The sequence below is a fragment of the Helicoverpa armigera genome, chromosome 27 (genome assembly GCF_030705265.1).
Source record: "Helicoverpa armigera isolate CAAS_96S chromosome 27, ASM3070526v1, whole genome shotgun sequence".
Classification (NCBI taxonomy): domain Eukaryota; kingdom Metazoa; phylum Arthropoda; class Insecta; order Lepidoptera; family Noctuidae; genus Helicoverpa; species Helicoverpa armigera.
Genome location: NC_087146.1, coordinates 4,034,280 through 4,049,882, shown reverse-complemented (window position 1 = coordinate 4,049,882; position 15,603 = coordinate 4,034,280). Strand labels below are relative to the sequence as shown.

Below are 15,603 nucleotides of genomic sequence, written 5' to 3'. Positions count from 1 at the left end.
CAACACCCCGCCGTTTTTGAAGGGGGTTGAAAAAAATAGTGAGATAATTCCCATATCGGTTTATTATTTTTGGAGCCTTTAGGGTACAAACAACCAAAAAAATGTTTTCTCTTTATTATATGATATTATAGACGTATCGATGACTTGCTATTTAGACACCAAAAAAAAACGGCCAAAAGCAAACACCCATAAAAGCATAACGAGACAGACCAAGGCGTCTGCAAAACAGCCTAAGAAATCAGTATTCAGCCTTAACAAACATTGTCTATGGGAAAAAGCGATACAAAGCTGGCATGTGGCCAGTAGCATAAACTACCGTCCCATGGAGAACTAAATGATTAGCGGAGATGTCATAACGGAAAATCTCCTAAGAAAGTAGCGCGACAAAATGCGGGTGTTCGGGGGACGAGTAACGCTACAAGCTCCGCCCTTGTTTGGACACGAACATTTTTTGTAATACCACAAAATCGTTGTCAGATGTCCCAAAGAATTGCTGCGAGGTTTAAAGATTACCGCGGCCCTGGTACATAAAAGGCCTACGACGAAACATGACGGTTTTTAGTCAGTAAGAGTCTGACACTCACCGCTGTTAACCCACAGCGGGAAGGGGTCATTTGATGATTATTGACTGACCCGAACGCTTTTTTAGTTCAGCTGTAACTGACAGCTTTGGTCATGCCCACCGTAGTTATTGACCTAGAAGAAGGCGCCTGACCTACCTGCATTATGGTATCTCCGCTTGTTTCCTTACTTCGTGTGCCGTCCCCATTGTTGCTGCGTGAATATATATATCTTGTGTCGTCTTCTTCTTTATGGTTTTTATGTGAAACAGGTACTTGGTAAATGAGGCCGAAGTTCCCTTCCTGTAGGTTTTGTAAAGTTCTGTTTGGAAGAATTAGCAGGAGTAGGTAGTTGATATTTTAAAACATGAAAAAAAGCTATGTATATGTGCTGATATTATTAAGCTGAGGCGTTTGTTTGTCTGTATGCGCTTATCTCAGGAGGATCTGGACGGATTTGAAAAATTCTTCAGTGTTACATAGCCCATTTATCGATGTAGGCTAAGGGTAAGGGTTACATTTCATCGAAATCGGCTCTGTCGTTTTAAAGTTATTAGCAATATTTGGTCTTTATAAAGCCCAAACAGCTTTTTACTATGAATTTGCAAGTTCTAGCAAAGTAAACAGTGGTTTTAAGAAACGGACGGACGTTTATGTTGTAGGTGTACTTGTGCCTAAATGATAGCTTTTTGTTTTATTCGACGTAACAGCTTACTTAACAATACAAGGACTAACAAGTTAAAAAACCTCTTTACATGAATACTTACTTATCCTTCACTGAATGTGGGAAATGACCTTACAACATAGACTGAGCTCCATTGTGATTTCTCAATGACTCAAACGTTATTACTACCATCCTTACTTATGTTATGAATTCCGAAGCCACTGTATATTACACGTTTAGGTATAGAAAACGGGAAAGCTATATAGATGGCATTTGTTTCTTTTCGAGTGAGCTGCAGGTTTAATCACTTAACAAACCCTGGTGTCAGAGTTTTCACAAATCCACCTGAAAGCTTCTGTCGTGGAATTTAATAAGACTTTTTGCTAAGCCTTTTCTCAACTATGTTGGGGTCGGCTTCCAGTCTAACTGGGTGCAGCTGAATACCAGAGTGCCACATGAAGCGACTGCCTATCTAGAAAGAAAGAAGAAGAAAGAAAGAAAATCAGTTTAATTGCCTCCTCAAGCCAGTTACCCGGGCAACCTTCCGCACAATCGTTTTATAGATAGACTATTGTGCGGAGCCCCCGCACAATTATGTATAAAACGCGCTAATACCAGGAACTACTGATTCGATTTGAAAAAATATATATATCTTCTTTCAGTCCTCGGTAGCTCATTTATCGAGGAAGGCTTTAGGCTACTTTTTATCCGGGTTCGTGGAGATTTTCCCATGGGACGCCGGTAAAACCGCTTACAGAAGCTTGTAAATAAAACTTTAGCTAAAAACCTACATATCGAAAAACAGGCCCTTACATAACAGGCGGAACCACAGGACACAAACACTACTGAACTGTCTACGTCTGGAAATGCTGACTTATCTATTGGACCAGACAGTCGTAATATCTCTCTTAGCCAACTCTAGGATATTATATCATTGTTGGTATACGAATTTATGGATACAGTTTTGGCAAAAGTAGGATATAGGATATACTTAGTACACAGAGTAAGGAAAAAGCGGAGATGCTTCTAGGTCAAATACGTACAGTGGGCATGACCAAAATGATCAGTTACGAGTGAAATAACGAGAGTTTTTTGAGACATCTGTCAACGATTATTGGCATTATGTAATAAATTATCGGGTCCAAACAAGGCACATAAGGGCGGAGACTAATACATATAGTAAATAGAGTATAGTTATCGGCACGAATCTTGAGCTCTGACCTTCTGACCTGCGCAGAAGTAATTTATTAGGTCCCTTTTGTGGTATGAAGTGAGGCGCGGGGGCGGGCTAAAGCGGTGGATGGCCCGCAGTGCATCGCGTCATAGCCATCAGTCGTCACTCGGGATTGGTTCTTTGCTAATAAATCACTTCTGCGCAGATGTAGGTCAGAGCTCAAGATTCGTGCCGATAACTATAATATTCCTCGTTCTCCGCACACCCGCATTTTGGCGCGCTACTTTCTTAGCAGATTTTCCGTTATGGCACCTCCGCTAGTCATTTGTTCTCCATGGCTTAGACCTAAAAGCTTATACTAGTTACTATTATGACGAGGTTATTATGTAAAGTAAACCCTTTTAGGAGAGATAGTTCATATCCGTAGACTTTCCCTAGTTTGGAGCAAATATGTTACTTTGGCATGTGTCCGTCAGGGTAATATGATGTAGTCCATTTGGTGAATTAATTCATTAAGATTATACTAGGTTTTGTGCGTAGTATAAGCAGGCGTTACTACGCTCAAATTTTTTTTTGTTTTTCGCAATGTTGTTTTTTCGCAAAAGCCATTTATTTGGACTAAGTGGAAAATCAACATAAAAACGATACATAGGTATATGGAACTGGCATTCCCTTCTCCATTACTGTGTTTTTCATAGGTAAAGGTGACGGAATAAATCCCCTATAATTTTTAAACCTATGTATCATATTGCAGCCTTCCGGTACTGCCTATCCACCTTTGTGTAGCAGGGTCGCGGTAACTTTTACGAACAATCCCGCAGTCCTTAGCAAGCTCGCAGATCCCAGCAGATGTACGTTGCCTAGTAATAAATCTGCTACTATCTTCTAATTAACATTCTCCTTAACTAAAATCCTAAACCAGATAGCACAAAATATATGAAAATGTATCAAATTGAACCGTTTGTGTCATTAGCAATACGTCTAAACCCATAATTGTTTGGGGCCGTTGACCTTACCAATTTAGGTGGTTCGGTCGTGTCACAATGGAGACAGAAATACAACTGAATATTGCAGTGACAAATGTATCAAAAATACTGTATATTCAAGCATATTGGTGTTTTTTTCTTTCTCATGTTTTAGCTTGACTATCTTTGTACCAAGTTTCATTGTTTGGTCCAGAGTCTTTGCGTAAGGGGAGGGGTTTTTGACTAAGTAATTAGTGTTAACAAGAGTTATCAGGTTGCTCAGGTAACCGAGTTGAGGGTCTAATATAGCAGTATCTGGTGAGACTAGAAGACGACCACAAAATAGTCGTGGAAAAAGACTAGGCAGATGATGGTACTGATTGATGTTTTTTTCTTCATCTGTACTGACCCACTATCTGCGATGCACTATCAGTGATGACCATCTTTAGTTATCTACTAGGCAACAATACTGGCTTTTCTCCAGATGCGTTGACTTCCAAGATGAAGTGAGTTTTTTTCGCGTGCCCGAAAAAAAGTAGTCTATTCCTTTCAGGATATAGAGTAGACTATCTGTGTACCAAGTTACGTTTAAATAGGTTCAGTAGTTTTGACAGTCAGATAGACAGAGTTTCTTAAAATATTAGTAGGGATATATTTATGCTGGATCTTCTGAACGACCTCTCTATACGGTGTCGGCTAACGCGACCATTGTGGGTGTTGGCTATAAATAACTAAATGTAGGTGAAAGAAAGGTAGGGAGACAGTCAAGATTGCCAACTTGGGTTCTGGTACGGCTACTGAAAAATATTTATATTTATCAGACCCAATATTCTGTGTATCTGTTGTCTTGCATACTAGAGATAGAATTTGACATTACTCGTGAGGGTTCATGGGGCTAATGTAAAACTTAGGTATATCTCTAGCAAGCAAATTCACATGAAACGGCCACTAGTAGGAAATAAGTGTTTTCCGCAGTTTTTGTTGTCAGAATCATGTATGTATAAGCTACGTCATGATATTGGATTGTTGTCAGATTTCGTCATATCAGTTGTGAACTTTCAGAATCATATTATTGTCCTTGGATGTTGTTACCTTTATTTACTTTCATACTTATTTACGTTCCCTGCGGATCCACCCTCCACTCGACGGAATAACTTCCCGCACCCGGATGAAAAAGTAACATACAAGCTTCCTCGATAAAGTAGACTTTCTAACACCGAAAGAATTATTGACATGTTTTGATAACCTACTCACAACTTTCATGCATTTTTCTGCTTCAAAAGCTACCTTTGAAAGCCGTCACAGACTGTCCTACTAAAGCAATGATAAGGTCACTGACTGCCATAAAAAAACATGGTATTCGCAAAATCCCCTAGTCTGCCAAAACCCCATTGCCAATAGTATCATACTTCACACTCATTTCCCTCCCGTTTATTGATCTGTCTATCTATTTTTAACCCTATAATTTCCTCAAGAGATAAGTACTTATTAATTGCCACAGATTTCGTAAGAAATAGATGTCTATTTTTAACTGTTTTCCTCCAATGAATGTGGTTGATGATTGAAGTGGCATTAATAATTATTTATAGGATTGTTGATTCATTAGGGTTTTTTTTATTGATGGAAAGCAGTCTCCCGGGAGAAAATCTTCTCTTATAATCATCGGCAAGGATATTGAGCCCTGACCTTCACCTGAAGACCTTCGCAGAAGTGATTTATTGGTTTATTGCCTTAAGTGTACAGTGCGCAAAGCGATCGCCACTCTTCCGCCAAGAGCTCATTATCCGTGCCGATAACTATACCCGGATAAAATCTAGCCTATATCACGCGGGTATAGTGTAGCTTCCAAAATCGGTTTAGTAATTTCGGAGCCATTAAAAACATAATATGATTCCCCTCTATAATATTAGTTTAGATAGGCATATATTTCACCCCTATCTTACCACCAAGGTAAGCAAAACCACGATAGCATAGAAGTGACTTTTTCACTCTTAACTTACTCCTATTTAAAGACGATGTTATTCCTTATCCTTCATATCCACACCCTTCCCAAATTTCTTCTTCTTATTGTTTATCCCGTTTTGTGCGGGGTCCGCTTTCCGTATCTTCTTCTTCCACTTCACTCTACCCAGGACATCTTCCTCTTCGAGTTCGCAGATTTTCATTTCTTTCTTTATGACAGTCAACCACCGCAGTTTTGGCCTGCCTCTGCGCCTTTGAGCGGGTATATCGAGATTTAGTGTCGCATTGCCGATTACACCCTTCCCAAATTATCTCTTCAAAATATGAAATCATTTGAAAGTTCAGTTTTTACAAATAGATAAGATCGTCTCTTTTTTATCACAATAACAAGTTGTTACGTAATATCTAATATCCAAAGGCGTTAGTCATACTTACCGCAGTTTGTTTGTACGGATGCTACCTGACATTTATTTATGTAGTCAAGAAAATAAATACTGAACTTTGATTTCCGGGAAAATCTTGTGAAGAAATGCCCCTCTTTAATATTTAAGTGAGATGTGTTTAGATGGGTTTTGGTAGTTGAATTGCTCGTGGTGAAGTACCAGCCACATGGGGAAATTGATCAGAAGGTTAAGTAACGCTTGGCGTGGTCGATCCATGGATGGGTGACTATCATGTCATGATGTTAAATTGGTGGGCCCCGGCATTCATTTTACCATTTTGGCAGTCGTTAGGGGAAAAGCCAGAAAGTCTGATATCAAGTCTTACTAAGAGGCGGGGTCGCCCGGGTATTCGGTTGTCCGGGTAACTGGGTTGAGGAGGTCAGATAAGTTGTTGTTCCATGTAAAATACTTTTACCCAGCTATATCAGGTTAGACTGGAAAAAGAAAAAGGCTGGGCAGATGATGAGTATACGTTTTGAAAATAAATAGTGACTGTTTAAATAGGTGCCAAAACCGACACCAAAGAGCAGTTCTAGGTATTTCAAAGAAATGTTGACATATTTAGGGGAATACCAGTTATGTAAAAACGTAGTTGATAATGAATTCAGCACCTAATTAATGTTATCAAGCCACGCAACTCTTTCTCTACTACAAAACTTGTTCATTCAAGTGATAAGACATTATTTTTAACAAAATTATAGTATCTTTGTGCTAATGGGTTATTTAAACCCTGCACGTGTTGTATGAATTAATTTGTAGTATGTATTTTTAGGAGTTTTAGCAAATTATTATCATCGTTAAGAAGAATCTACGTACTTCATCACTACGTAGTATAAAACAAAATCGCTTTCTCTCTCCCTATATTCCTATGTATGCTTAAATCTTTAAAACTACGCAACGGATTTTATAGATAGAGTGATTGAAGAGGAAGATCTAGCTAGCGACCCGCCCCGGCTTCGTACGGGTGCAATTTAGTATTAATTAGCATTGCACCCGTGCGAAGCCGGGACAGGTCGGTAGCACCAAGTATAAAACTACGTCTTCTACCGCGCCTGTGTTCACGATAAACTCAAAATCTCCTGCACAGAATCCCATTGATTTTTTCAGCAATAGATCATGGTAAAAAAGGTACACAATTTTTTTTCCAGGTCCTTTAAGCTACTGACTACAAACGTTTACGATCTCTTGAATGTCTTATTAATAATGGTGTCCACGGCCGATTTCGGCCACGGCAGCTGTTCTCATTTAAGGAGATCAGCCAGCTGCGCAGGACATATTATAGTGCACGAGCATTTGCACAGACACAGGTGCACTCTCTATTCCTTCACTCTCATAACCCGATGGGACGGCAATCCGACACGACCGGAAAGAGATCAGGGCGCATTAAACACATTAGTCAGCCGACAAGATGATTTTTCTTCAGTAGCACGATACCCGGACAATATTCTATCGCCCCTGTTGTTTTCACCACACAATTGATAATAATCTTCTTTATCCATGGTTAACCATTCCCCATTGTCACAGAAGAAATTCTTATATTCTATATTTCCTTTCAGCCGGCCGTGGGCCCCTCTGGGGCTATCAGCAAGGTGCACAAATCAGACAGGAAAATTGGCCATCGACGAGTCGGCGAAGGTGGTGAGATCACCTACAAGAAAATCCAATCATCGCAGATTATGGGATCTATACAGCTTGGTAAGTCTATTATATGATGTCTGTGATGTTTTGTGCAGAATAGACCGTGTCTGTGCACAATAGACTGCGTTTGTGCACAATAGGTTGTTTTTATGCACAATGGGTTCAGTTATACATTTATCTATCGTAACATAGCTATGATTACAGGTACTAATTTTTCAAATGCGGTAGTGTGATGTGATGATTTGTGTAGTAACTGTTTTATCCTTCTTAAATAAAAATAAAGTAAAATAAATATGTATTACCTGCTTGTTTCGGCCGTTGTTCCTTGGGAATTATATCAATTAGCGAAATAGAAGTAGGCCATCAACTTCTCAAGAGTATACTTTAAATTAATAAACGGAACGTGCAAAATAGGTTATGTAAGTTTCTCCCACATTAGGCTGTTGGTACACTACGCTAAATCAATTTTTCTTTTTTGGTGGGATATCATCAAATTACCCCGCTGTGTACTTGAGGGAGTGCCAGACTCTTACTGACTAAAACCCCAACATGTTCCTTCTGGAGACCTTTGTGTACCAGGACCACGGTAACTCTTTCAATGATCAATAATTGCTGGGGAGTTTGTTGCTACTTCTTCTTTCCTGCAAAGTCACATAGGAAGTGGTAAAGAGTGGGCGTTTTGGGGGTTGTCTTTTGTAAATTTTGACGTTCAAAAAGTGCTGTAGTTAGCTTAGTTTAGTGAAGTTTTTTTTTTTTAGGACGCGGAAATTCATCAAATGACCCCTCCAAGTGTCAGATTCTACTGACTAAAAACCGTCGTGTTCCGTCGTAGGCCTTTTGTGTACCAGGGGCCGCGGTAACTTTTTCGAACCATCCCGCAGCCCCGGCAGGCCTTGACCCTGCTGGGCCCCGCTGGGGTTGCTGACATCTCCTTGAGGAGCGCGTGGAACAACACGCGCCGCCGAAATTAAGTGTACCTGGTTTGGAGAAATATATATATTTTTCCTTTCAATTACGTGGTCATGAATTTTGATAATATAATATTATACTGCGAGCTAAAGTCTGATGATAATGACAAATGGACATCTGTCATACTCGTCTGCGTTTAGTTATGTAAATGTTATTTGAATACTAATAGCAATCATTACATATAATATAACTTTACTTTTGCATAGTTTTATTGTGTAACTATTTATGTGTTGACATGGTCATTAGTATTGGACTTTGTGGCTTGGTGATAAGACTAGTTGGTTCCCATGGTTTTGTATGTATCTTGAGAGATCATTATCATTATTCCCCTATTTATTTTTGTGGGAAATCATCAAATGACACCTACCGCTGTGCGTGCAGCGTGAGGGAGTGTCAGACTCTTACTGACTAAAACCCACCATGTTCCTTCTTAAGCTCTTTATGTACCGGTGCCGAGCTTGCCGAAATCTCGAATAGAGATAGACTAAACCTTAGTAAGGACATCTGGGTGTTAAAAGTAGTTTCTTTAGGACGCAGGTGAAACCACGGGAAAAAAATAGTTTGCTTATTGCGGTTTCATGGTAGATCATTTTCAAAAACTACCGTTTTATCCGGATGTTGACACTCAGTTTTGTCTTATATTTGTTAAATTATTCCAACGGTTTTTAGTTAACCCGAGATATAGTATTTTCACACGGAATCGTGGGATTCATCTATGTGAATTAGGTATGATTTCCATTTTTTTGTGAAGATATTTTTTGTATAGTCATTAAAAAGAAAAAACGGAAAATAGCGTTACTGTTAAATGTTCAGAGCTTATTACACTTTTAATCACCACGCTTGCTCAAGGCGTATTGGCGATTTTAGACTTTTTAAGTCAAGATCTGTAAAAATGTTTTCCTTCATCATTCCGCAGTCATCGTTGTTCAAGATACACTTAGCAGTCGTTAGGGGCAGTCAGATGCCAGTAAGTCTGACAACCAGTCTTACCTAGGGGGATCGTGTTGCCCGGGTAACTGGGTTGAGGAGGTCAGATAGGCAGTCACTCCTTGTAAAACGCTCGTACTCAACTGCATCCGGTTAAACTGGAAGCCGACCCCAACATAGTTGGGAAAAAGGCTCGGTAAATGATGATGAAACTGGTATTTGAGAGACTCTTTGAGAGGTGTTTTAACCACTAGATCAAATAAGTAATCGCTTCAAGTAAAACTACTTCAAATTATTTGCTCATCCAACCGGATTATCTATATTTTCACACCATATCGCAATGTTCCAGCATTTTCCATGCTTGTGTTACGAACTAACACACAGTTTAATGACGATAAACAAGCGTTTGATGGCATTAAACTTTATTTACTGTTGTTGTATCTAGCGTCAATCGGTTCTGATCAAGGGCAGAGTGATTAATACTGAAATATATTGCATTGTTAATTATGGGTTATGTACTATGTAGTGATGTTTAAAGGTTTTTTTTCATATTGAAATTGAATTGTTGGTATTGTGTGAGGATTCTCAATTTTTTTGAAACTTTTCAGTAAATGACTTACATATCAGGTTTACATAATAGGCTTCTTTTTATCGATGACCTTTCATATTGCAGAGTGTCATACTCATACTTTTACTAATTAAAATCCACCATGTTCCTTCCGGGACCCTTCGTTATTTCTGGGTACCAGGGCAGCGGTAACTATATCGAAGAATCCTGTAAATCATAAAAAAGTTATCAAAATCAACTGGCCTAGCCTTAAATCTTTCAAATTAAACATCATCATTTACCTAGCTCTTTCCCAACTATGTTGGGGTGGGCTTCCAGTCTAAACCGATGCAGCTGAGTACCAGTGTTTTACAAGGAGCTTCATAATCTTTCACGTCACACATTAGACAATATTCTAGGCATAATTATAGGAAAAGTTTGATAGGATTTTATTCCAGGAGATAAATTAACAGCTTGGAAAAGTTTACGTAAATCCAACCTTAACACTGGTCTGTAAATAGTTTACACACATAATTTTCCACTACCGTTACTATATATTTGTAAACAAAACCGTAGGATTGCTTGTGTAATGGTTATATTTAGATTCTGCAGTTAGAAGACGAATGGATAAGGCAATTCAGATTATTCTCAAAATATACAGACAGCACATAAACCCACCCTAATCTGTAAATTTTTTTCAATAGATTTTCAATCTTATCACAATAGTGGATTATTTTTTTATTTATTACTAGCAGCCAACTGTATAACATTTTAAGTAATCTAACGAATTTTACCGTCTATTCAACTGTACTTAACTTTCAAGTAGCTCTGGGCTAATATAGACAGAACAATTAATACAATACTTATAGATATATACTATGGACAAAGATCAAGATATAACAATCCACAATATAATAAAGAATTGCATATAATCACGTCACTTTTACATAAATCATTAACCCATGACCCTTGACCATGCCATGAGGAAAATCATGGTATAAACATATTTCTTTTACCCATAGAAAGAATACGATGATCATCATTATTAGCCTTTTTATTGTCCCACTGCAGGGCTGCGGCCTCGTCTTATACAGAAAAGGAATAAATATTAATCACCAAGTGCAGGAGAGGCGGATTGACGATTTTAGAAACAAAGAAAAAGTTAAACTATTTTAAAAGTGAGTCAGCAACGTGATTTTTTAAATTCTCACTCCTTAAGATTAGATACCTTATGAATAGTACTATTATTTATAAGTACCTACTCATAGTATTATCTTAAAATACTATCAAGATAATATTATCATGATAGTATTGTAAGATAATCGGATTTGTCTTGTCTGACTCACGCTTCCCAGGTGCGCGAAGTAGTATACTCGAGAAGTGATCGAAACAGTGGGGAAACAGCTATCATATTACATGAACCTCTCTACTTATCTAGTCAAAGCCGAAGAGGTGGAGAACCTCGTTGTGTCTTTTTAGTAAAGACTGTAAAACTACTTGACGGATTTCCAACCCTTTGATACTATTTGCTGTGTTATTATTAGGAGCGTTTTGGTCTATTATTATTTATGCTATTAAACAGCCCTGGCTGGTATATTCGCCAGCAGCACTCTTCCCAAATCTGTCAAATTCTATCACCGTTGGGAAGGTACACGGCTATATTTTATCCGGGTGAAGAAGTTCCAACGGGACGCGGGTGAAATCGCGGGGAAATTGATTGCTATGGGTGGTTTTGACACCACAGAAAAGAAACCTAAAAGCATCCGAATTGAGAACCTCTTCCAATTTGAGTAGTCGGTTAAATGATTATTTTGCCGTATCCAGCAATACTAGCTTCAAGTCTCCACTAACCCGAATCGTAATATTGTGTGCGGTTTGTCTGTTGCACAAGGTCGATTTAATTGTCGGATAAGCACACTTTATACTTTAACCTGTTCGTGTCATATCCAGTCAAAGTGTAGTAAAAACGACAATGGTAATTTTTCATAGAACTCAAAACTCAAACTTGGCTGTAAAACAGCACTTTGAAAGTCAAAATTTACAAGAGACAGTCCCCAAAACGCCCACCCGTCACCGCATCCGATGTGTTTTTGCTGGGAAGAAGTGGCGCAAGAAACTCCCCAGCAATAAACAGAGACATGGGCATTTGACGGCTGAGCCAGGATAGGTAAGACTGGTTGTCAGACTTACTGGCTTCTGACCCGTATCGACTGCCAAAGATGTTCAATAACAGCCGGGACCAGCATTCAACAAATCATCGTCTCCCGAGCCTTTTACCAACTATGTTGGGGTCGGCTTCCAGTCTAACCGGATGCGGCTTAGTACCAGTTTTTTACAAGGAGCGACTGCCTATCCGACCTCCTAAACCGTTACCGGACAACCCGATAACCCTATATAAGACTGGTTGACAGACTTACTGCCTTCTGACTACCCGCAACGACTGCCAAAGATGTTCAACGACAGCCATGACTTACAGTTTATAGTGCCCTCCGAAACCCAGTCATTAGTGTCCAAGATACTTAGAAACGACTTAAAATTGGCTGACCTGGAATCGAACCCACACTCAACTTGAGAGATTGATTCTTCACCCACTAGTAAGCCATAACATACAATAGTATTAATATAATTACCTACTAAATAATGGCCGTCGGAACCTCATTGTGTATGCCTGTCAGGCGGGCATTTATTATACCTAGTAGCTATATAAACTAAACACTGCCTAGGAACTACTAGGAAGTGTGCCGTATTTACATACGTTTATTTATAGACTCTTTCGTTTTTACCTACCTCAAGAATTTAATGTGTTGCTGTAGGTCTTTATAGTTCAAAAGGTGGTGGCCTAGTGGCAAATATACGTTAATCTTAAGTACGAGAGTTCGATTTTAAGTCAGGTAGGTGCACTGGAACCTAACCGGTATACCTAATTTTTTCGGGATAAAGTCCTGGATGAATGGGATGTCTATCTAACATTGAAATAATTTTACAAATCGGTTTTGTGGTCCCTGAAGATTCGCGTTGAAACAAACTCTTCAGCTTTATAATATTCGCTATAAGCCACATTATTTGTGAGTGTCATAAGGCTCTAATTTATCCTGTTATGGGAAGTTGTTCCCCCGGGAGGCGGATGAAACTAGTAACTTTTGGAACATTGCCCGATAAATTGCAATAAACTCATGTTGCATAGGATTTTAAAATAACTTACTATATATGGACGTACTATCAACCAATAATATTTAGGGGCTGCGGGATTGTTCGAAAGAGTTACCGCGGCCCTGGTACATAAAAGGCCTACGACGGAACACGACGGTTTTTAGTCAGTAAGAGTCTGACACCGCTGCTAACCCACTGCGGGATTTGATAATTTTTGACGTCGTTAAAAAAAAGCCTCTTTAAACAAGTTTTCGTAGAAAGAATCAAAAACAATTAGGTCGAAATTCGGCAAGCTCTGTAAAGGAAGTCTGTTTTGGCAGTTTCAAACGGTTTTTGAGATAAACTAGGTCATACATGTCATTGGTTGATAGTACATACACACGTATTGAATGATTCACATTTTGTATATAAACAAATACAATGCATTAGTCATTTGTACATATGTTCGCTGATTATTTATTGACGTAACATCTATGAATATTAGCTGAGTAAATACTGTAGTTGTTTTTCTCTATAATATTCCCCGAAAACGGATTGTTTATAAAAGTGCATGTAATTTAGGTTTGGGTATAAAATGGATACTTTTTACTATATGTAGTCGAAGTCTTAATACAAATAAAAACTATACTGGTTGTTTTCTGGATGCAGATTTCTGATTTTCGCTGGATGCAGGTCGCCTCCAACAGGTATCTGTGGAAATCTAAGGGGAGGCCTATGTTCAGCAGTGGACGTCCTATGGCTGAGAAGATGATAATGGTTGATTTGAATTATTTTGGCAAGTTAGGGATACCTATATCTATCTAGACTTTCGGGGCTGCGGGATTGTTCGCGAAAGTTACCGCGGCCCTGGTACACAAAGGGCTCCAGAATGAAAAAGTTGGATATTAGTCAGTAAGTCTGAAGCTGGTATTTTTAACTCTATTACACATATGATAACCAAACTATTGATCTACGTCACGCTTGTGTTATGTGTGTCATAATATACGTCAATGAACCATATCTACTCTTATGGACAACATACAGAGCAGTAGACCATATCAGTTTTGTTGTTGATCACGTAAGCAAACTTTGTGATAAAAAATCTAGATGACTTCATCTCTTAATTGTTATCAAAATTCTTTTGTAACTTTCTCTCTCGCATCAATCTCTGAGACAAATCCGAGATTCTAAATCCTACTTCCGAAAAAGACTGGAGTACCACGAAAATTACAAAAAAAAAATAAAAAAAAAATGTTATCGCTTTAGTTGCTTGTAATTGGTCTAGAATTGTTATGTCATCATTCTTTGTATTAGTTTATTTAGCTACTCATAATGTATCAAACCAGTGAGTCTTCGTAGTCGTCACAGCCACGTCCACTTCTGTTCAAAGGCCTCCCCCACGCTGGGGAGATTTGCTTTTGTTTCAGTATGTATTTGGACATAGGCCATCCCCAAACTGTACCTATCTCACTCCCCAGCCTTGATATTTATAATTCGCATTACACTAATTGACACTTGTGAATGCATTTCACAAAAAAGTCGATCGGGTTTTGCAAGCAATTTCACAGAAAGCGGTTGCAATTTGCCAATCCTTGACGTCATATGTTTTGATGTAAGCGGCACCTGGTGACCTTTGCTTATGACCAGTTAAGTAATTTGCACGTTTTAATCACCTTCTCATCTATTTTATGATGAAGAGTTCCTCCGTGCTTTGGAGGCACGGTATTGGGTTGAGGAGATCAGATAGTCACTCTATGTGGCACACTGGTACTCAGCTGCATCTGGTTAGACTGGAAGCCAACCCCAACATAGTTGGGAAAAGGCTAAGCAGATGTTAAATTAGGCATGCGTTTATGGCAAACCCATGAGAAAAACGTCGAGGGAAATGGTATAGGTACCCAGAAAACCTATGTGTCAAACAATTCTCAGAAATATGACGGTCAATTGGCTGACTTACAGTTAATTGTATCTATGTAATATGGGTATCCTTTGCGTCCACGACTGACCGCAAAGCTATTGAACCCAAGAAAACTGATCCTTTTGTTTTTATTGTGAAGGTTATAATTGTGATATTATCTGACTCTTGCATTGAATATTTGGATCAGGTGAAACGTTCTCCACAGTCCTTGCTATTTGGAAGCAGGGATCAGAACCATCTAATGTTGGTCCGGCTTGTTCTCTCTCCGGTGCGAGCCGAATATCTTCCTGGATACCATTAATCTATCCAGTATGAAATATCCGTGTTATTTGTCTAGCTGAAGTTTACCAGTAAACAATACCAAATCGAAAAACTTTTATCCGATAATATCATACCAAAACCAGTATGGTATGACGTAAGGACCTCTGAATTTATTCTTCGTAAACGCAGTCACCATTCACGAAGTTTTTAGTTGAACCCTATTGTTTCTGTTCCTCTGTCCGTCCGTCCGTCTGTCAGCAGGCTGTATCTCATGAACCGTGATAGTTAGAGAGTTGACATTTTCACCATTTTTTTGTTGCCGCTATAACAACAAATACTGGAAACTAGATTAAAATAAATATTTTGTGGGCTCCCACTCCCATACAACAAATGTGCTTTTTTTGCTCCGTTTCTAAATAATGGTACGGAACTGTTACGGAGTGGGT

General features: G+C 38.9%; 1 protein-coding gene across 1 annotated transcript in view; it reads left to right on the top strand.

The window, feature by feature from the left end:
* The window catches only part of LOC110384607 (phosphatidylinositol 4-phosphate 5-kinase type-1 alpha), a 60,290-nt gene that overhangs the window by 3,667 nt on the left and 41,020 nt on the right, over positions 1-15,603 (top strand). Inside the window, exon 3 of the mRNA XM_064041947.1 lies at positions 7,325-7,463. Coding sequence (XP_063898017.1) covers positions 7,325-7,463 — 139 coding nt within the window. The remainder of the gene's footprint in view (positions 1-7,324; positions 7,464-15,603) is intronic.